Source organism: Aythya marila (assembly GCF_965140915.1).
Source record: "Aythya marila genome assembly, chromosome: 14".
NCBI classification, from domain to species: domain Eukaryota; kingdom Metazoa; phylum Chordata; class Aves; order Anseriformes; family Anatidae; genus Aythya; species Aythya marila.
Genome location: NC_139055.1, coordinates 10,878,473 through 10,897,495, shown reverse-complemented (window position 1 = coordinate 10,897,495; position 19,023 = coordinate 10,878,473). Strand labels below are relative to the sequence as shown.

The 19,023-nt window shown below is 68.3% G+C and overlaps 4 protein-coding genes across 5 annotated transcripts; 1 reads left to right on the top strand and 3 right to left on the bottom strand.

Annotated features, from left to right (window-relative positions):
• Positions 1-804: 804 nt before the first annotated feature.
• LOC309883572 (alpha-2Db adrenergic receptor-like) lies at positions 805-2,522 on the bottom strand. Its single transcript, XM_082771788.1, has one exon. The coding sequence runs from the start codon at positions 1,918-1,920 to the stop codon at positions 883-885; it is 1,038 nt and encodes a 345-aa protein (XP_082627914.1). The 5' UTR covers positions 1,921-2,522; the 3' UTR covers positions 805-882.
• Positions 2,523-2,634: 112 nt separating this feature from the next.
• Positions 2,635-6,847, bottom strand: SLC34A1 (solute carrier family 34 member 1). Its single transcript, XM_082771770.1, has 13 exons — positions 6,700-6,847; positions 6,297-6,413; positions 5,980-6,162; positions 5,668-5,796; positions 5,451-5,594; positions 5,238-5,349; positions 4,963-5,158; positions 4,695-4,790; positions 4,459-4,558; positions 4,140-4,307; positions 3,641-3,757; positions 3,382-3,506; positions 2,635-3,303 (listed from the first exon to the last, which is right to left on the bottom strand). Exons 2-13 carry the CDS (start codon positions 6,397-6,399, stop codon positions 2,749-2,751), a joined length of 2,028 nt encoding a protein of 675 aa, XP_082627896.1. The 5' UTR covers positions 6,400-6,413; positions 6,700-6,847; the 3' UTR covers positions 2,635-2,748.
• Positions 6,848-8,547: 1,700 nt separating this feature from the next.
• Positions 8,548-15,215, bottom strand: RGS14 (regulator of G protein signaling 14). Its single transcript, XM_082771775.1, has 15 exons — positions 15,040-15,215; positions 13,707-13,728; positions 12,578-12,732; positions 12,394-12,486; positions 12,020-12,163; positions 11,779-11,928; positions 11,521-11,641; positions 11,303-11,427; positions 11,037-11,234; positions 10,874-10,950; positions 10,645-10,771; positions 10,357-10,438; positions 10,098-10,156; positions 9,827-9,941; positions 8,548-9,622 (listed from the first exon to the last, which is right to left on the bottom strand). The coding sequence occupies exons 1-15, from the start codon at positions 15,082-15,084 to the stop codon at positions 9,384-9,386; spliced, it is 1,752 nt and encodes a 583-aa protein (XP_082627901.1). The 5' UTR covers positions 15,085-15,215; the 3' UTR covers positions 8,548-9,383.
• Positions 15,216-15,937: 722 nt separating this feature from the next.
• Positions 15,938-19,015, top strand: LOC309883579 (ADP-ribosylation factor-like protein 3; the record flags this gene model as incomplete). 2 transcript variants are annotated; one of them, XM_082771799.1, is made up of 6 exons in its annotated part: positions 15,938-15,983; positions 17,251-17,421; positions 17,504-17,620; positions 17,711-17,761; positions 18,414-18,599; positions 18,687-19,015. In XM_082771799.1, 6 exons carry the CDS (start codon positions 15,948-15,950, stop codon positions 18,732-18,734), a joined length of 609 nt encoding a protein of 202 aa, XP_082627925.1. In that variant the 3' UTR covers positions 18,735-19,015. The 2 variants fall into 2 exon arrangements, with proteins under 2 accessions (XP_082627925.1, XP_082627924.1); XM_082771798.1 differs by lacking the exon at positions 15,938-15,983 and having other exon boundaries at positions 17,182-17,421.
• Positions 19,016-19,023: the final 8 nt, after the last annotated feature.

Genomic DNA, 19,023 nt, shown 5'->3' with positions numbered 1-19,023 from the left:
GTCCCTTGCCGGTCCCCGGGGCTGGCCTGGGGCCGGCGTTCCTCGGGATCCGGCTCCCAGGCGCCGGTGGCTGTTTTTAGCCGAGTGAAAGTTTGATGTTTTGAGATTTTCTATTTTGAGCTGCAAAGCTGGAGAAGTCGAGGCGCCTCTGACCCCTGCGTGTCTGCGTGGAGCAGCGAGGCCGGGCTGGCCTGCCCGGCACGGGCACTGCCCCTGGGGGCTGTGGTTGCCCCTGGCCTTCACCCCACAATTCTCCCTCGTGCCCCGGGCCATGACACAGTGTGTTTCTGCCTGCAAGATCCCACTGAAGCCCTCGAGCAGGCAATAGGATGCTCATGGGTGCCCAGGCCAGCACCCATGGTATGGAGAGGACAGCCTGGGGAGCTCTGCTGGAGGCACTGGGCCGGTACTGGGATGCTGTGTGGCACGGCCAGCTCAGCCCAGCACCCGTGGTGCTGCTACGTGGGGTCTCGTGTCCCCCACGGCAGCCACAGGGTCTGTCCCCGTGCTTTGTGTGAGGATGCTCAGGGACAAATGCGAGCAGAGGAGCCGGTGTTTGCTTGGTCCATGAGGCTGTCCCTGTCCCGTGGGGGTGACAGGGAGCGCTGGCACTCACTGGAGGTGCCACACGAGTTGTCACCTCTGACAGGTCACGCACGCTGGAAGAAGTGCTGGGGTGGAATGGGACAACCTGGGAGAGGAACAGGGCTGGGTGCCCGCAGGGGCAGCTCACCAGGCTCCTGGGAGGCAGACACCAGCCCCAGCTGTGCAATTTGTCCCTTTTTATTCACCCTCCTGCAACATCCTGCGTTTCTGAAAGTACCTCGGGACCAGGACCAGCAGCACAGCCCTCCATGCCCCAGCTGTCCGTCCTGGGGGGCTCTAGGAGCCGTGCCGCCTGGGCGCCGCCAGGAGCCTGCGGAAAGCAGCACGGAAATCCCTGTTGAAGACGGTGTAGATGACGGGGTTGAGGCTGCTGTTGCAGTAGCCGATCCAGAAGAAGAAGCTGAAGAGGGGCTTGGAGACGCGGCAGCCCTCCCCGCACACGGCCTCCAGGCTGTAGGTGAAGAAGAAGGGGAACCAGCAGAGCACGAAGGCCCCGATGACCACGGCCAGCACGATGGTGAAGCGCCGCTCCCGCACCCTCACCAGCCGCCGGCGGCACAGCGACACGCTGTGGTGCTGGCTCCGGCGCCGCCGGCCCGGTGCCGCGGCCCAGGACGCCCTCCTGCTCGCCTCCCCGGGGCACGGCGCCGAGCCGCGGCGGGCGGCCAGGACCGCGGCGTTCCTGCGCGTGGTGAGGCGGTAGATGCGGCAGTAGACGGTGACCATGACGAGGCAGGGGGCGAAGAAGGAGGCGACGCAGGAGGCCAGCACGTACCACGTCTCGTCGCTCAGCTCGCACACCCGCGCCCGCGGCCGGGCCTTGAAGAGGGGCGGCAGGGCCACCAGGGCGGCCGTGGCCCACACGGCCCCGATCATCCCCTTGACGCGGCCGGGGCTGCGCCGCAGGTTGAGCCGTGCCGCCCGGGTGACGGCCCAGTAGCGGTCGAGGCTGATGGCGCAGAGGTGGCCGATGGAGGCCGTGCAGAGCAGCACGTCCAGCGCCAGGTAGAGGCTGCACCACAGGCTGCCGAAGTACCAGTAGCCCATCACCTCGTTGGCCAGCGAGAAGGGCAGGATGAGGACGGCCACCAGGATGTCCGCCGAAGCCAGGGACACCAGGAAGAGGTTCTGTGGGGCGCGCAGCGCCCGGCTGGTGGAGACGGCCGCCACCACCAGCGCGTTGCCCACCAGCGTGGCCAGCAGGACGGCGAGGACGGCCAGCAGGATGAGCCCCGTGGCCGCCGGGCCGTGCGGGGGGCTGCCGGCCTGGCTGCCGTTACCGGAGGCATTGGGGAGGGTGCCGGCGGCCTCCATGCTGGCCCGGCCCCGGCCCCTCCGGTGGCTGAATCCCCATGGGGCTGCCCCCCGCTGCGTGCACCCCGCTCACCGCAGCCTCTCGCCGCTCGGCCCCTCCATCGCTGACCGCCCCGGGCGTCCCGGCCACCGCGGCTCCCGAGCTGACCCAGTCCGGCGGGGCAGAAGCGGTGTCCCCCAGCCTGCTGCCTTCGTGCTGTCCCCACAACAGCCAGCAGCGGCTCGGCGGCAGCCCCGCTGGCTCGGGCGGCCCGTTTCGTCCCAGCCCTGGGGAGGAGGGAGGGCGGGAAGCGGGGAGGGAGGGCCGGCCGGCCGGCTGCTATCTCTGGCAGGAGCCCAAGCATCTGTGGGCAGTGGGAGAAGCAGTTCTTGCCCGTGCTTAAAGAGCTCCTGCCAGGGTCACCGGGAGGGTGGTGGGCTCGTGCTGTGGGGCTGGGGCACTGCGCTGCGGTGCTGAGCCAGCGTCCTGCTGAGCCCCAACCCGCAGCACCTCTCTGGCTGCCCCGTGCCGTGTCCAGCTCACCAACACGCTGCCGTGACACCAGGCGGTGTGGCACTGACCCTATCCCTCCAGCTCAGCCCTTTGGGGACGAGGGAGGTGGAGGAAGATGCTTGGTACTTCCCCAGTGCTAGGCACCCGTGTGGCCCCGGACAGGCTTCAGGGCTGTGGGTGGGTGATGTACGGACACGGGTGGGGACAGTGGGCGCCCAGCAGGACTTGTAGGGGCAGGAGCTGAAATCTCACACCCCTGGGTGCTTAGCCTTTATTAGTCACCAGCAGAATGGGGACGCTGGAAACCAGCACAGGGGCTGCGCACCCGGTACCAGCTAGAGCCGGGTGGCGCCGTGCGGGGTCAGGCGTGGGGAGCCCACCCGGACCGCGGCACCCGGCATCTCCTCGGGGTAGGAGAGCGCGGGGTTGTCCAGCCCCAGCCTGGCCTTGTCGCGGGCAGCGCCCTCGCGCTCGTCCCAGCCCTCGGGGCTGCGGCAGCGGTCGGTGCAGCACAGCGCGGCGCGCGTGATGAGGTTGTCGAGGGGCTGCAGCGAGTGCATCCAGGCCGGGAGGAAATCCCAGGTCTGCAGCCACTTGGGCAGGCGGCCGGGGCTGCGCGCCTGCAGCGCGTTCACCAGGCCCACGAAGAAGAGGAGGCCGAGGAAAGGGGCGCCCACCCCCACCAGCACCCGCCAGCCCGCCATGGAGATGCCGAAGATGAGGGAGGGCAGCAGGAGGAAGCAGACGATGAGGTACAGCACGGCGAACCAGCGGTACTTGGCCGTGCGCTCGCCCAGCGCCTTGGCCATGCGGATGGGCAGGCGGGTGAAGGGCAGCGGGTACCACAGCAGGATGCCGGAGATGTTAAAGAAGAAGTGGCAGAGGGCGATCTGCGGGGACGGCTGCCTCGTTAGCCTGGGCACACGGGGGTGTGCGGGCTTCCCCCCGTGGCACCCGGCTGCCCGTACCTGGAAGGAGCTGGCCAGCTTGTCCCCCGGGCTGGCCAGGGCGGCCAGGATGGCGGTGGTGGTGGTGCCGATGTTGGAGCCGAGGGTCAGCGGGTAGGCACGCTCAATGCTGATCACCCCCAAGCCTGTGGGACAGGCGCCCCGTGCCGTTGCATCGCCTGCCAGCACCCCGTGCTCTCCCTTGGGGGCACAAATCCGAGGACCCCAGCATCCGTGGGGACCGTCGGGTGGTGGGGAACCAGGCTCGGCTGGGACTCACCGATTAGAGGCGTGATGGCCGAGGTGAAGACAGAGCTGCTCTGCACGACAAAGGTCATCCCAGCGCCCACCACCATGGCAAAGTAGCCGGTGAGCCAGCTGAACGGGTGCGGGAGGTCTGCCGCGGCACAGGGACGGACACAGAGAGGGGAACATCAGCTGGGAGCAGCCCGGAGCTCCTACAGGGTGCTGGGGAGGGAGCTGGGGGGCCAGGTGCTGCATGTAGGGCCAGCTGCTGCATATAGGGCCAGGCTTGGGGCGGGCAGGAGGCTGGTGGCTAGGGTGGATGGGGAAGGGGGACGTGGACACCAGGAGGATGTGACAGCCATAAGCAGAGCAGGGAGCAGGTAGGGATGGGGCTAGGGGACACGGGGGCCAGGCAGGGCTGGGGGTTAGGGGCAGCCTAGGATGGGTCTTGGGGTGGCCGGGGGCAGGCAGGGAAGGCTGGAGCAGCCAGGGCCCCATCCCACTCATCCCACGGTGGTCCCCGTCCCACTCACCGGTGTTGATGACCTTCTGGATGGCTTTGGCCACCTGCCCCTTGAGCAGGGAGTTGAGCAGTTTGACCAGGAGGATGAGGCAGGTGCAGAGCACGACGAGGGACCCGGCCAGCAGCACCAGCCCCACGGCCAGGTCCGGCAGCGGCGTGTCCGTGAAGAGGTGCTCGCCTGCCCCACAGCACGGCTGGGCGAGGGCCTGGGGCCAGCCTGGCCCCGCTCACGGACCTCTCCCCACCGCGCACACATCTCCCCCAGCCCCAAAACCCCCAGCCCAGCATCTCCCAGCCCTGCCACGCGTCCTGACCCCAGCCCCACTCACACTTCTGCCTGGTGACGTTGTGGATGCTCTCCGTGCCGCTACCGCTGCAGTGGCCGGGGGACGTGCAGTTTGGGGGGACCCCAAGCGCCCCGGCAGCTGTCTGCAGGGTGAGATCAGGCTGCGGATGGCTCCACAGGGCCCACCCCACTCCTTGGGGTGGTTTTAGGGGGGCCATCCTGCACCCTCCCAGCTCTCCAACCCTTCCTAGCCCCGTGGCAAGGCCAGGGGCCCCTCACCTGGGGGGGCGCGGGGTCACACCACACGCGGATGAGGCTGCGGTTGCGCAGGCTCTCGTCCCCCGTGGCGATGCCCGTGATCACCGACTTGTCCAGCTGCAACAACACGGCGGAGAGGGCGGTTGGGGGCTGGCAGCACGCCCAGCCTGGGGGGACATCTTCGCCGTGACGGGGACACCGCTCCCAGGCTTTGAGGCCACCACCGCCAAAGGGGACAGCAGCTTTAAGGACACCACCCCTGGGGACAGCGCGGGCGGCCCGAGGAGACCTGGATGATGAGCTTGGTGAAGGGCTCCGTGATGATCTTCAGCAGGTCGGGGGCGTCCTTCCCGCTGCGGATGTTGAAGGTGGCCACCACCAGGCGGGTGACGTGGTGCAGGTACCCGCTCACCACCTCCAGCGGCAGCAGCACCAGCACGGACAGCCAGTTGAAGCAGTCGTGCACCGTGGCGCCGGCGAAAGCCCTGCGTGGAGGAGCCCACGTGTGGGCGGGGGGCAGCCCCCAGCCCCCCCAATACCCCCCCTGCCCTGAGCAGCGCTCACCGTTTGAACTCGCTGCGGTCACCGGCCTGCATGAGGGCCACGATGGTGTTGGTGACGGAGGTGCCGATGTTGGAGCCCATGATGATGGGGATGGCAGAGCGCACTTCCAGCACTGGGGACAGAGACACCCGCTGGCCCCACGCGTCCCAGCTCGGGGTGGCCCCCCTCCAGCCACCCCGTCCCTCAGCCTTAGCTCCCGGGGAGCGCACTCACGCCCCGAGGAGACCATGCTGACGATGATGGAGGTGGAGGTGGAGGAGCTCTGCACCAGCACGGTCACCAGGATGCCCACCACGAGCCCGGCCACGGGGTTGGAGAGGATGGCGTTGTCCTTGAAGATGTCCCCGGCCACCTTGCCTGTGAGAGAGCGCGAGCGGCAGGGTGCCGGAGCAGCGGTGCCGCCGGCCGCCCGCTGCCCCCGTGGCCGTACCTCCGGCCAGCTGGAAGGCAGAGCTGAGCACGTCCAGCGAGCAGACGAAGAGGTACAGGAAGCCGAACATCAGGGGCACCTTGAGAAGGGAGACACAGATGGACTGGACCCTCGCCCAGCACCCCAGCTCTGCGCAAGACAAGAGAGAGTGTTAAACACCGGCCACGCGTCCCCATGCCCGGCCGTGCCACCGGTCCCCAGGTCCCCTCCGCCTCCCTCTGCTCTGCCCGCGGCACCCCGGGGTGCCGAGCATCTTCCACGCTGGGTGCTCTGGTTGGGGTGCTCCGTGCCGGGACGCTGCGGGGACCTCACCTGGCTTCTGCAGCTCCTCCAAGCCCAGCCGGGGGCCCTGCCAGGGCAGCGCGTCCAGCTCGTAGCGCTCCATGCCCTCCACCAGCCGCCCCGGGGAGCTGGGGCAGAGGAAGCCATGGTCAGGGCAAGTCACCGTGCTCACGGCGAAGGGACAGGCGTGGGCACCCGGCAGCCTGTGCAGAGCTGGGGAGAGGTGGCACCCATGTTATGGCCCCGTCCCTGCAGGGTGCCAGGCAGGGACCCTGCCCGGCACGTGGAAGCGGAGCTGAGCTCTGCAGGGTGAGGAGGAGGAGGAGGAGGAAGGCTGGGGGACCTACCTGGGGGGCTGGGGCAGTAGGCGAACTGGGGCCCGTGCACCACCCTTCCTCCCCGCACCGGGCAGCGGGGCATGGCCGGGCTCTCCCTCCGGTAGGGCAGCATCGCTCTGGCTGGGTCTGAGCACAAGCAGCCACGCGTCACCACAGTCACCGCAGTCACCGCAGGCAGCCGTGGGTGGTGGCACCGCCAAGGAGCACCTTCCCCGTGGTGCCCTCGGCCACCAGCTGCCACCGTGTCACCCCCGGGGCTCCCGCAGGGAAGCAAAACACGGGATGGGGTCAGCTGGTGGGCACGGGGCAGGGAGCTGGGAACAGCTGGGTCGTGCCCTACTGGGGCCACCAGCAGCCGATCCTGTCCCACTGGGGCCACCAGCAGCCAGTTTTGCCCCGGGGCCCTGCTCACCTGGGGCTGGCCGAGCGGTCAGGGCAGTGCCATGTCCTCATGCCACATCCACGCGTCCCTCTGGCAGAGTGGCCCGCGGGGCACCAAGCCCTTTATATGCACGCCAAGAGCAAAGTCTAAGGAGCCCAGCGTTGCCCCTCGCCTCTGCTCGCCACTCACCTCCTCCCCAGAAATTCCTGCAGTTAATGGGTAACCCCGTGACAGCCCACGTCAGCCGCGGCCTGGGGCAGGATGGGGCACGCGCCCCCGGGGTCCGGTGCCCCCAGGACACCCCACGCATCCCACCTCGCCTGCTTGGGGCCGTGCCGGAGCCCTGATCCTGTGGGGTGGCCATCGATGTGGCCTCAGCACTGTGTGGAGAGGAGGAGAAGGAGGAGGAGGAGAAGGAGAAGGATGAGGAGGAGGTGTCGCTGCTGGAGGTGAGGCCATGCGCGCATCCTTGCAGCCACCCAAGCATCACCCACCAGGGGCCCGGCCCTGCTGTCCTGGCTGTGAGCGGTGGCAGCGGTCGCACCAGCATCGTGGCAGGGTCCTGCTGGTGGGCCAGGCACCCTGGTGGTCCCCATGTCACCAACGATGGTGGCACAGAGCTGCAGGGACCGCTGCTGCTCGGTGTGTGCGGTGCGGGGCAGGGAGCGGTGCCAGCGTTATCGTCACCGCAGCCCCGCTGCCGTTTATCATTACCCCGTGTGCGCACCTCCGGCCAAGTTTCCATCCACCCACGAGGTGCCCGGCCAGCTCATGCCCACGGCAGCCGAGGGGAGAGCTGGGGCCAAAGGTCCCTGGGGTGGCTGCGGGTGTCAGGAGGGGTGCGGAGAGGCCACGCGGCCGTGCCACCGCCGTTCTGCCGTGGCTGGGAGGTGGACGCCAGGAGCCGGCACCGCTGGGCCCTGCTGGTGCCCACGAGCGCGTCGTTGTGCCTCAAGCCGTGCCCACCGGGGCGTGGAGCACTGCGTGACCCTGGCCTGGGTCAGCCTGGCAGCACACGCTGCTCCCTGGGCGCTGCGGGGACCGAGGGACAAGTGTGATGCAGGACGAGGGTACCCCGGTCCTGCCGGGGTGTGTGGGCGCAGCAGGGCACCCAGCTGGGGGCAGCGCTTCGTCCCCAGCGCCTTGTGCCATGCAAGATCCGGAGGGGACAGTGCCATCCGTGTGCTGGGATTAGTGGGATGAGGACGTGCCCCTCGGCCGTGGCTCACAGAGTAATTTGTCAGCTCCGTACCCCAAAAAAGCCAGGCATGAAGGTTTTACAGACACAAGGGGAGACCCCGCAGGTACCCAGGGTGCTGGCGGTGCCTGGGGACAGTCCATGGCTAAGCCAGCCTGCTACCCCCTGCCCCATGCCGGGTTACACCCCCAGGAGCAGCCACTGCCTGGCCTCTGGGATAAAAGGGCCGTGGGGGTCCCTCCAGCTATGGGGTGCAGCCTGGGACCACCCCACAGCCCCCAAACCGGCCGGTGGCCGCGTGTGCCCTGTCCCTGGGGGCTGCGGTGGCCGCTGCCTGGTTGCCCCCGCAATCATTAACCCGCGAGGCCCTGGCAGCCCGGGCTGTCACTCATTGACAGGCTCGGGGCTGAAGTCCTACCAGTCCTGTGGTGTGCCCTACACCACCGGCGGGGCTGAGAAATGGGGCTGCTGGTGCTGCCCAGGGCAGAGCGGCACGGCTGGGGGCTGTACAGCCACCGGCAGGGCTGTGGGGGCTGGCCCCAAGGGGCTTTGTGGGGTATTTGGGGCGCAGGGAGGTGATGACACCAGAAGCATCCCTTGGCCACCCCCGGAGCCACCCCGGGCGCAGCCTGGCTCCCCAGCAGGGCAGGAAGGAAGGCGAGAGAAGTGCTTCCAGGCAATGCTCTTTATTTCCCCCGGTTTCACACCATGGACAGGACCGAGCAGCACCACGGAGACACACGAGGGCTCTGTGCCAGCCCTGGGGGCCGGCCTGGGGGCTGTGCTCCCCCCCAGGAGGCTGCCCTGGGCCACCCCTCTGCCTCTGGCCGGGCAGTGGGGACCGAGCGGTGGCCCAGGGCGCAGCCGGGTCTGGCCACGCGGGCAGGCTGGGAACGCCGGGCACCCAGCAGCACCCGGCAGCACCCAGGGCAGGCTGAGATGCTCAGCACAGGGCAAGCCTGGCCCCGAAGGCTGAGAGCCCACTGCCCCAGCAGAGACAGGGCAGGGGGCTGTTTCTGCAGCCCCCATCATGTAGGGTCTTGCCATGGGAACCCACTGCTGGGATGGGGCTAGGTCCATCCCCACCCGCTCTCCCGTCCCTGCCTGCCCATGGCACGGGGAATTAGGGCTGCCCTGCCCTGCCACCCCATCCACCCACATCCTCTCCATCCCGCACGCCCTTCGGCTGGCAGGCTGCTTCCCGTGGGGCCGTGCCAGCCTGGCGCAAGCAGGATTCACCCCGAGGCAGCCCTGCCCCAGGCAGGGGAGGCAGAAGCACCGGGCAGGGCAGCGCCAGGCGCACGCGGGACGCTGCCGAGTGCTTTGCAGCAGGGGGGGGCTCAAACTATGTACAGGACTCCCTGGACGTGCACCGGGATGTGGCCCCACCGAGGGGCACGGCAGCTGCTCGACCACTCACAGCAACACGACACGAGTTTGGGACGGGACGTGGACGAATCTGCGGTCCGGGCAGTGTCGGCGGCGCCAGGCGCTGGGTGCGGGCGTGGGGCAGGGCTCACCGGGGCTCCTGCTCGACCGCGGGCTGAGCCGGCGCGGGCTCCTTGGTGGGGCCGGGGTGGTTGCTCCCCTGGGATCCCGGGTGAGAGGCGTTGGGCTGATCGGAGCCCCCGCAGGCGCTGCCGTCCTGCCCCGGCAGCTGGAGGAAGTCAGGCAGCACCAGGTCCTCCTTGGAGAGCAGCCCCCGCTGGTCGTTGGCCCGGCAGCTCTGGGCACGGTTCAGCAGCTCCACCAGCCCTGGGGGAAAAGCAGGACACGCACCTCAGCCCGGCACCGCCACCCGCTCCTAAAAGCCTTGGCCTGATGTGACCCCAAAAGCAGCACCCGTAGCCTCTCCACGGGACCCCGCGCCCACGGGACCTCACGCAGCAGGGACCCTGCTCCCCTCACCGCCCCGTGTTTTGCCCCAATCCCGTGGGTTTGGGGTGCGCCGGCTCTCACCTTCCAAGTCGTAGGTGCGGCGGTTCAGGTTGGTGGCAGCCGAGGACCGGGGCCTGCAGGAGGAGGAGGGCAGCCCCCACGGCGCGTCGGCCTCTGCTCCCGTCGGGCTTCCCTCCTGCGGTGAGCGGCCCAGCTCAGCACGGGGCAGGGAGGCAGCGTTCCTCCACCCCACAGCAGCCTGCTCCTGCCCCTGCAGCGGGCACCCCTTCCCCACGGCACCCCCACAGCCCGGGGCATCTCCCCTCCTGACCAGGGCAGAGCCGGGACTCACCTCGCTGCGCAGCGGGGAGGGGGCGGCCGCAGCCTCGGCGCTCTCTGTCACTCTCATGTCTGCAAGGTGTAGGGTGGGGATCAAAATTTTGGGCCTGGCTGGTGATGCGACAGAGCCCACGCAGGGAGCAGGAGCCGTGGCCAGCAGAAAGCAGCCCGGCCCCGTGAGCAGGATGGGCCAGGGACACAGCTCAGGGTGCTGGCACAGCTCTGGGGAGTGACATGGCTCGGGAGGGGACACGGCTGTCCCCAGGCGTTACCTGACGGCGTTTCCAGGACGAGTTTCTGCGCAGCCACCGTGCTGACCAGCTTCTCTAGGTCCAGCGCTGCCGACTCACCTTGCTGCAACGGGGAACCCCAACATCACACCGCTGTGACATGGCGCGTGGCAAGGGTGCCCATGGCACCAATGTCACAGCTCGCCGGCCACAGCCCCTCCAGTTTGGGGGCTGCCCGGCACCCAGCGCACCCACCCGGTGCTGCCCAGCTCAGCACGGATCGCTGAGACCCCCCCGGACCCCCCAGCCCAGCGCTGTGGCTGCCCTCACCCGGCGCAGCAGCGCCAGCTCCACGTTGACGCCGTATTTGCCCAGCACGGGCTGCAGCGCTTCCCGGATGCGCTTGGTGGACTTGGCCGTGATGCGGATGGTCTTGCTGAGGGAGGAGATCTCCAGGCTGCGGGGAAGGAAGAAGACGTGAGAGGTGTCAGCGGCTCTGCAGGGAGGTTGGGGCGGGCAACGTGGCCTGGAAGGCATTCATCCCGAAAAGGACACTCACTCAAAGCTGATCCTGTTCTCCAGCTTCACCTCCTGGTCTGCCAGCACGCAGCACTCCTGGTCCAGCACCAACGCTTTCTGCAAGAGCCAACGCATCAGCAGCCTCCTGGCAACATCCCCGCTTTGCCATCCCCGCTGCCCGGAGCCCCCCCCTTGCCCCGTACCTGCTCGTTGCCCACCAGGTACACCTTGATGTCGGGGAGGTTGAAGCCTCGCTTCTCGCATATCCCGGCCAGCATGTCGCGGATGGAGAGGCCGGGCCGCACGGCGGCCAGCGAGGCCGTGCCGTCGGGCAGGTAAACGCAGCAGTACTTGGTGGGCTTGGCCTCGGCCTCGCTGCCCCCCAGGCTCTTGCGATGGCCCTGCGGGATGGGAGAGGCTCTGTCAGCAGGGCCAGTGATGGCACAGGGCTGGTGCGGCGAGGACTCACCTCCGTCCAGGGGCTGGCGGCCGTGCCGGCCGAGGAGAGAAAACCCAGGTCCAGGCTGGCGGAGGAGTTGAGGGAGCCCTGAGACTCTCGCCACAGCACGGCGCTTCCACCGCCTTCTCCCCCGTCTAGGACAAGCGGACACCCGTGGATGGGGACGGTGTGGGGATGGGGACGGCGTGGGGACGGGGCTGTCCCCCACTGCCCCGCGCGGCGCCTACCTGCCCAGGAGGGCTCCCGTCGCTCGCCCTTGCGGAAGGAGCGGCGGGGGCTGCGGGTGGCCCCGCTGCCGGCCGTCTCCACGCCGAGAGGCAGGGACTTCCCCAGCTTCAACTTCGACTTCTAGGGTGCGGAGAGGAAGCTCAGCCTCCGTTCCCCGCCACATCTCTGTCCTCAGCCCGTGGCCAGGCTTGTGACATGGTGGGGACAGTGCCCGGCCCCAGGATGGGATCGTGTCCCCCCCTTTGCATCCCGCTCACCTTGCTGAGGTCTGGGGGGGGGCTGCTGCTGCGGGAGTGGGGCCGCAGGTCCGGCAGGGGCTGCCCCTGGCTCTCGGCCCTCAGGCAGGCTTGGTAGAGGGGGGACTTCACGAAGCGCGTGTAGCTGTCGAACTTCATCAGGTTAAAGATCTGCGAGGGGAGGAGGTGCCCGCTCAGCGCCCCAGCCCATGGCTCCCTGGGGGGCTGCTGGAGTGGGGCTTGGGGGGAGAGATTGTCTCACCTGGAGCTGCTGGAGGCGGAACATGTCTGGGGAGGGGGTGGCCAGCATGTCCTCCCCGATCCAAGCCTGCCTGTCGATGTTGACGGGACTCACCGAGTGGCTGGAGAGGAACTCGTCGTAGATCCGCCGTGCCTCCTGCGCCAGCTGGGAGAGGGAGGTCAGGATGAGGCCAGGAGCCCCCTCCCCTCTCCTCCGAGCCCCTGAGCACTGGGCCAAGTCCCCACCAGGGCCACCTCACAGCTGGGGGACCGGCATCGGCCCCACATCCAGCACCGAGCTCTGGGCACAACGCGCTGCTCCATCCCCTTGTCCTGACCAGAAGAGACCCAACCTCCCGTGCCAGGGATTTGCAGCCTCAGCTGCGGGGCCGCTACCTGCTGCGTGTCGCTGGCCGGGATCTGCTGGAAGCGCTCGCATGCCTGCCAGAAGTAGACGTTCTCGGCGCTGAACTCCTTCTTGAGGAACTCCTGGGGGGGCAGAGAGCTGCGTGAGGGATGCTGGAGGCCAGGACGGCTGCAGGGCTGGCGTGGGGAGCGGGGTCTGGGCTGCAGCACTCACGGTGAAGTAGGTGACAGCCACGCGGTCCTGCAGCAGCGTCTCGAAGGACTCTGCCCAGCTGCTCACGGAGCCGTGCGCGGAGCTGCAGGTGCTCTGCGGGGCGGGCAGGCTGTTCACGCTGTGGTTGCTGCCCCGGGCCCTGGAGGCGTTTAATTCTGGGAGAGAGAAACGCTCAGGTCCGGTGGCTGAGCATCGTGGCCACCCTGTTTGGGGGCACGCGTGGCCAGGGCTAATTCAGCCCCGAGGTGCCCACAGCCCCCGGTGCCTGCCCCAGGTTCATCTGCCCCGTATGGGCTGCCCCGAGCCTGCGAGGTGTCGGGGTGGGAGCACGAGGAGCTGAGCTGCTGCTCTGTGCATCGTGGCATCGCCAGCAGACGAGTGCCGTGATGGCACAGCACCGTGATGGCACAGCGCCGTGGTGGCACAGCTGACACCTTCCGGCGTGACAGCAATCCCTCCCAGTGACAGCGCTCCCTCCCGGGGCTGTCACCGTCACTCCAAGTGTGACTCATCTCCCAGGGGAACAAAGCAGCGCGTGGGGAAGGCGCCCAGCGGGGAGGGGAAGCAGAAGGGCAGGGAGACGAGGGGCAGGCTGGCGGGGAGGGTGGGTGGGGGGCTCCTCTGGCACCGCGACCGCGCTGTGCCTCGATTTCCCTTCTCCGCTCCTCTGGCCCTGGCCGCTGTGGGCACAGAAATGGTCAGCCCAGGCCTTAGAGGACGCCGAGGGGAACAGAGATGAGTGCATTCAAACGCAGCCCTCCTCCTAAAAGAGGGAAGTCCCCACGGCCAGCCAGCTCCTGCTCGGGTCTGACTGGTGGCAACGGGGAGCAGGGGGTCGCTTGCCAGAGGAGCTCGGGGCGCACAGGAGGGGTCTCCTGGTAGAGCCAGCGGGAGGGGGGCAGCATCCCAGCGCCCCCCCAGCAGAGGAGGCAGCTCGCTGCTTTGCCAAGCTCTCTGCCCTTCTTGTTCTGCCCGAGGCCAGGCATGACTTGGCAAACAGACAGCCTCCCCCACAGCTACCGGGCTCTGCGTGCCCCAAGCCAACACCCAGAGCCCCATCCGAGCAGGGGGGAGACGGGCCCAGCGGGGCTCCCCCCTCCCCGGGTGAGGATGCGAGGAGCAGCCTTACCTCCATCCGACACGGCCGGGCCCTGTGGGGTGGAGAGGAGAGGTGTGAGGGAGGGCGAGGAGCTGGGGCCAGGGGCCGAGCCGCCGGCAAACACCGCCCCGTGCAATTTGGGGCTGCTGACCCGTGGTGTGGGAACAGGCCGTGGGGCTCCCCCCCAGCACGGCGAGCAGCCGCGGGGGGCTCCCGAGGAGCACGCAGCCTTTCTCCCCACCGGTGTGCGCCTGGGCTCAGCGATGGGGAAAGGGCAGATGCTATCGGCCACAACCCCGCAGCTACCCGGGGAGGAGAGAAGCAGCCTCCCCGGCACAGGAAGAGGAGGGGAGGAGGGGAGGGAAGGAAGGAGAACCACAGCCCCAGGCAGGCAAACTGCTCGCTGCTTCGGGGCCTGGGGCTACTGGAGAGCCAGCACCCAGGAGAGGGCACCTCCGGGTCCCGCAGCATCCCTTGGGCTGCCCCGGGCGCCTCCCTTGGGGACGTGGCACCCCGGGGAGATGAGTAGAGCCCGCATGGGGCGTGCCGGCTGCCCACCGCCCCCCTGAGCCACCCTGGAGCCGTGCCCTGGGCCTGGCCAGCCGGTGTCCCCCCAGCCCCATGCACCCCAGCCTGCCCTGCAGCCCCCAACCCAGCCCCACGCACCCCGGCCCCGCTACCTCCTACCCCAGCCCCATAACACGCCCCTTGCCCGCTGGTAGCCCACCCCCAGGCCCCTGCCGTGCCCCCTGTGGCAGCCCCGCACCTCCCAGACCCGTTCATCCATCTCCGGCCCCACAACCCCACCTCGCCCTATCCTTGCTCTTCCCCATCCCCATCCATCCCTGGTACACACCCCAAACTCCCTGGCCCTAAACCGCCCAGCCCTACACCGCCCAGCCCCAAACTCCCCAGCACCACAGTCACCAACCTCAAACTCCCCAGCCCCAAGCCCCCCAGCCCCAAACTCCCCCAGCCCCAAACCCCCCAGCCCCACACTCCCCATCCCCAAACCCCCCATCCCCAAACTCCCCATCCCCAAACTCCCCAGCACCAATTTCCCCATCCCCAAATTCCCCATCCCCAAACTCCCCAGCACCAAACTCTCCAACCCTAACTCCCCATCCCCAAACCCCCCATCCCCAAACCCCCAGCCCCACACTCCCCAGCCCCACACACCCATCCCCGCTCACCCAACCCCACACATCTCCACCCACCCACCCCAGCAGCGCCTCCTCACCCCATCCCCACACCCCCCATCCCCACAGCCCCCTCCTGCCCCATCCCCATCCCCATCCCCGCGCCCACCCCCGGTACCCCGTGAACTCCTCCCGGTGCGCTCCCGGTTCCCGGTGGCGCTCACCATGCGCCCGTTGTGGACCAGCAGCAGCTTGCCCTTGCCCTGCATCCCTGGCACGGCCCGGTGCCGGTGCCGGTCCCGGTAGCGGTCCCGGTGCCGGTGCCGGTGCCGGTCCCGGCGGGTTACCGGCTCGGCCCGGCGCCCCGCAGCATCCCCGCCCGGTGGCGCGGCGCGACCGGCCCGGCCCTCCCGGCACCCCCGGCACCGCCGGCACTGCCGCTTTCGGCTGCCACAGGAAATGTCGCTATGGGAACCCAGACCGCAGCCGAGGGGGGAGCGGAGCCGCCCTCCCGACGCCGCCACCGGGAACGGGACCGCCACCGGCACCGGCTCCGGGGACGGCTCCGGGAACGGCACCGGCGCCGCCGCCCTCTCGCTCCCCGCCCCGGGTTCCCCCGCAGGGCACCGGGCACCGGCTCCTGGTTCTGGGGGTGCCCCCGTGCCCCGTGGGGAGCCGCTGGTACCGGGGGTGCTGGGGGTGAGCCACGCTCAGCACGGAGCTGTGGCCGCGGTTCGGTGCCCGGCGGCAAGCGGGAGGGGATTTTGGGCAGGTTTTGTAGGGTTTTGTAGGGTTTGGTGGGAGATATGAGGAACCGGGTGAAGCGCGAGCACCGCGCTCACAGGGATGTGGGCGTTTGGGGTGCAAGGTGTGGGGTGAGCCCCCAGGCAGCTGGTGCCGGTGTGGGGACAGCCGAAGCGTTAACGCCAGCAGTACGCGCACGGTGGCGAGGCCGAGGCCGCTCGCGCCTCTCGCCGTCCCGTTGTTTGCCTTGGCTCCGTGACGGGAGTTATAAATAAAAATGTCTCACCCCGGGTGCGTGACTCACGGCCCTCCCCGCAAAGGGTAACCTCTGCTAGGAAACCTGAGCCGGGGACCGAGCCGCAGCAAGAGCGAATGCACCGCTGGATTCATGTATTTTCATGTTTTTATCCCAAATGGCGACTGGGTGAGACCCCTGCCCCATCGGGGTTAGGGTGGGCTGCTGGGGACAGCGGTGCCTGTGCCCCTCCACACCCCGTCCCCTGCTGGCTGCCAGCAGCCCGGTGGTTTCCCTCGGATGGGAGAAGCTGACGTGGCCCAGGGTGGCTTTGGCCAGCCGTGCCCCGGCATCGCCTCCTGTCACGCTCCGGGATGCAGGGAGTGGGATGCAGAGAGCGGGATTCTGGCCCCACAGGATGTGCCTGGGGTGAGGGGTGCAGTCCTGCTGCCCTCCTTCCATCCCCGTCCCCTGCCCGTGGCATCCCTGTGCCGGTGACTCCAGCAGGGCTTTGGGCTCTGGGCTGGCGCTCGTCCCTGCTGAGCTCTGCTCGGCGCCGTCTGGCGCCGCGGGGCCGAGGGGATGGGTTGTGGCTGCTGGTGTCACCTCATCCTGCTGATGCGAGTGGAATGTGGGGACCGGGATGTGCTGGAGGAGGCGTCGGCCCTTTCTGGGCCAGCTCCACACGCCGAGAGGCTCTGCCTGCCTCCTCCATCCCGGCTGGGGCCGCAGGGCCTCTCCTGGGGACAGCCGTGTCCTGGCTGTGCCACTCCGTGTCCATGGGCCATGCTCTGCCAGAGCATCGTGCCCACGATGCCCAGGTACCGCGTCCTCCTGCTGCACTCGTGCCGTGGGGAGAGGGGACGCTCGGTGCCCCCCCGGTTTATCCTCGGTGCCCCCCGGTTTATCCTGGGGGTAGGGAGCAGGGGGAGGTGACGGCTGGGTGACAGCTGGCTGGGGGATTTGCCGAGGGCATTATTCAATGCTGTGGGTAAATGGAGAAACAGCAGCTAATTCTGGAGCCCGTAATCCTCTTCCTCCCCCAGGGATGGGGAGCGTGCCAGTCACGCAGATGCCCCCGGCATCCCCTGAGGCGTGCCACGGGCTGTAGCCGCTCCCAGACCATGGGCGAGGTGCAGAAGGTGAGGGGGGGTCTGGCTACACCCCGCCTGCCCCAGGGCGGCTGCGCTGGCACCAGCTCCTGGCTGGCAGAGCAGGGCCAGGACTCGGCCCCCAGCCTGCCAGGAGCTGGCCAGGCTCCCAAGGGACAGGGACAGCCCACCCAGGGGAGGGGGACAGGCTGGGTTTATCTGAGGTGGGGTAACCTCAAGCTTGGGCACCTCGGGACTAAGTCCTGGAGCTCACTCGGGCTGTAGACACGGGGAAAATGACCAACAGAGCACCCAGATCCCCCCACCGAAACGAGGGTGCTCTGCAGCGACCCGGCACCCCGCAGGGCTCCCCCAGCCCCCCGCGCCCCCAGGGGCTGCTCTCCGTCATCCAGAGGCTGCGGGGCTCCCCGGGGCAGGAGCTCCGCATCGTCCTGCTGGGGCTGGACAATGCGGGCAAGACCACGCTGCTGAAACGCCTGGCGTCCGAGGAGGTCACCACCATCACCCCCACCCAGGTAGGGGCTGCTGCGGACCACGCGAGGCAGGGCCACGCGAGGCAGGTCCTTGGGTGACGCCGGGGTTTGGTTCCCCACGCAGGGGTTCAACATCAAGAGCATCCACTCGCACGGCTTCAAGCTGAACGTCTGGGACATCGGGGGGCAGCGCTCCGTCCGCCCCTACTGGAGGAAGTACCTGGGCAGCACCGACCTGCTGGTGAGTGCTGGAGCTGTGCTGCAGCGAAGCCCCTGCAGCAGGCAGAGGCAAGGAGGGGCTGCCCACTGTCCCTTTTGTCCCCCCCGGCAGATTTATGTCATTGACAGCGCAGACCAGAAGCGCTTTGAGGAGACAGGGCAGGTATGAGGGGAGCTGGTGGTGGTGGGGTCGGGGGCTCGGACGTGGCACTGCCAGCTGCTGGAGGCTGAAGCGGGGAGCGAGGATGTTCCCTGGGCCAAGCTGTCCCCAAAGGTGCACAGGAAGGGCACGCAGCTCTGCCCCAGCCAGCTCTCCCCATTTTACTGGAGCTGGGGGTGATGCCTCAGGAGTGCCCAACATGGGGGTGGGTGACTGCCTCTCGTGGGAATCCTCCCAGCGCCAGGGGAGCCATACGACAAAGCAAAGCTTTCCTCCTTGAAGCTCAAGTAGTGAACTCAGAATTACAAAACCTGGAAAGTAAAACCGAAGGTGAGACTCCCAGTGCCAGTCAAGGCTGTGCTGACACCAAACGCCGCCTGGAACAGAGGCGTGGGTGCGCCAGACAGCCGGGGCTGACAGCAGCCTCCTGCCGCTGCCCTTTGCCCAAGGCGCACTCGGTGCCGGGTGTGTTTATCCCCCAGGTGATGCTGAGAGCGGCTCCAGATTCTCTGTGGGGCAGATGTAGCTTCAGGGGTGCACATCTGCCCCTTGGGATATGGAGATCTCACGGCATCTTTGGATTTGGGTTGTGGGGAGCGAGCTGCCCCAGCCTGCTGGGGGGCAGCGCTCCTGGGACAGGGTTATCTCTTGGCAGGAGCTGGCCGAGCTCACCGAGGACGAGTCTCTCACGGGGGTCCCGCTGCTGGTGTTTGCCAACAAGCAGGACCTGGTGACGGCAGCACCTGCGGCCGAAATCGCCGAAGGGCTGAGCCTCCACACCTACCGGGACCGGGAATGGCAGATCCAGGCCTGCTCAGCCCTGTCCGGGGAAGGAGTGCAGGTAGAGAGGCGAGGGCACGGCGGGGTGGGAGAGGACCTAAGGGCCTGCCGTGCTCTGGGGCTGTGCTCACGTCTCTCTTCCTTCCAGGATGGGATGAACTGGATTTCCAGCCAGATCATGAGCAGGAAGAAGTGAGAGCTGGGAAGTGCCAGACTGGACTGAGCTGCGGGTCCCTAAGCCATGGCCAACCGCCCTGGTCCCCATATTCCACCCAAAGGCTTGACGGGGCCCTGAGCCTCAAACTCTTGCTCAGATGGGTTTTTCACCTTTTTTTTTCATGGGTTTTTCACATGGGTTTCTCACATGGGTTTTTTCACCTAGTCTTTCACTGCTCGTCTGCCCACGTCACTCTGCACACCCCAGATAAAGATGCAGCCAAACCCCTCCATTCCTGCAGGAGGTGGCTGCTGCCTCCCCAAAAGAG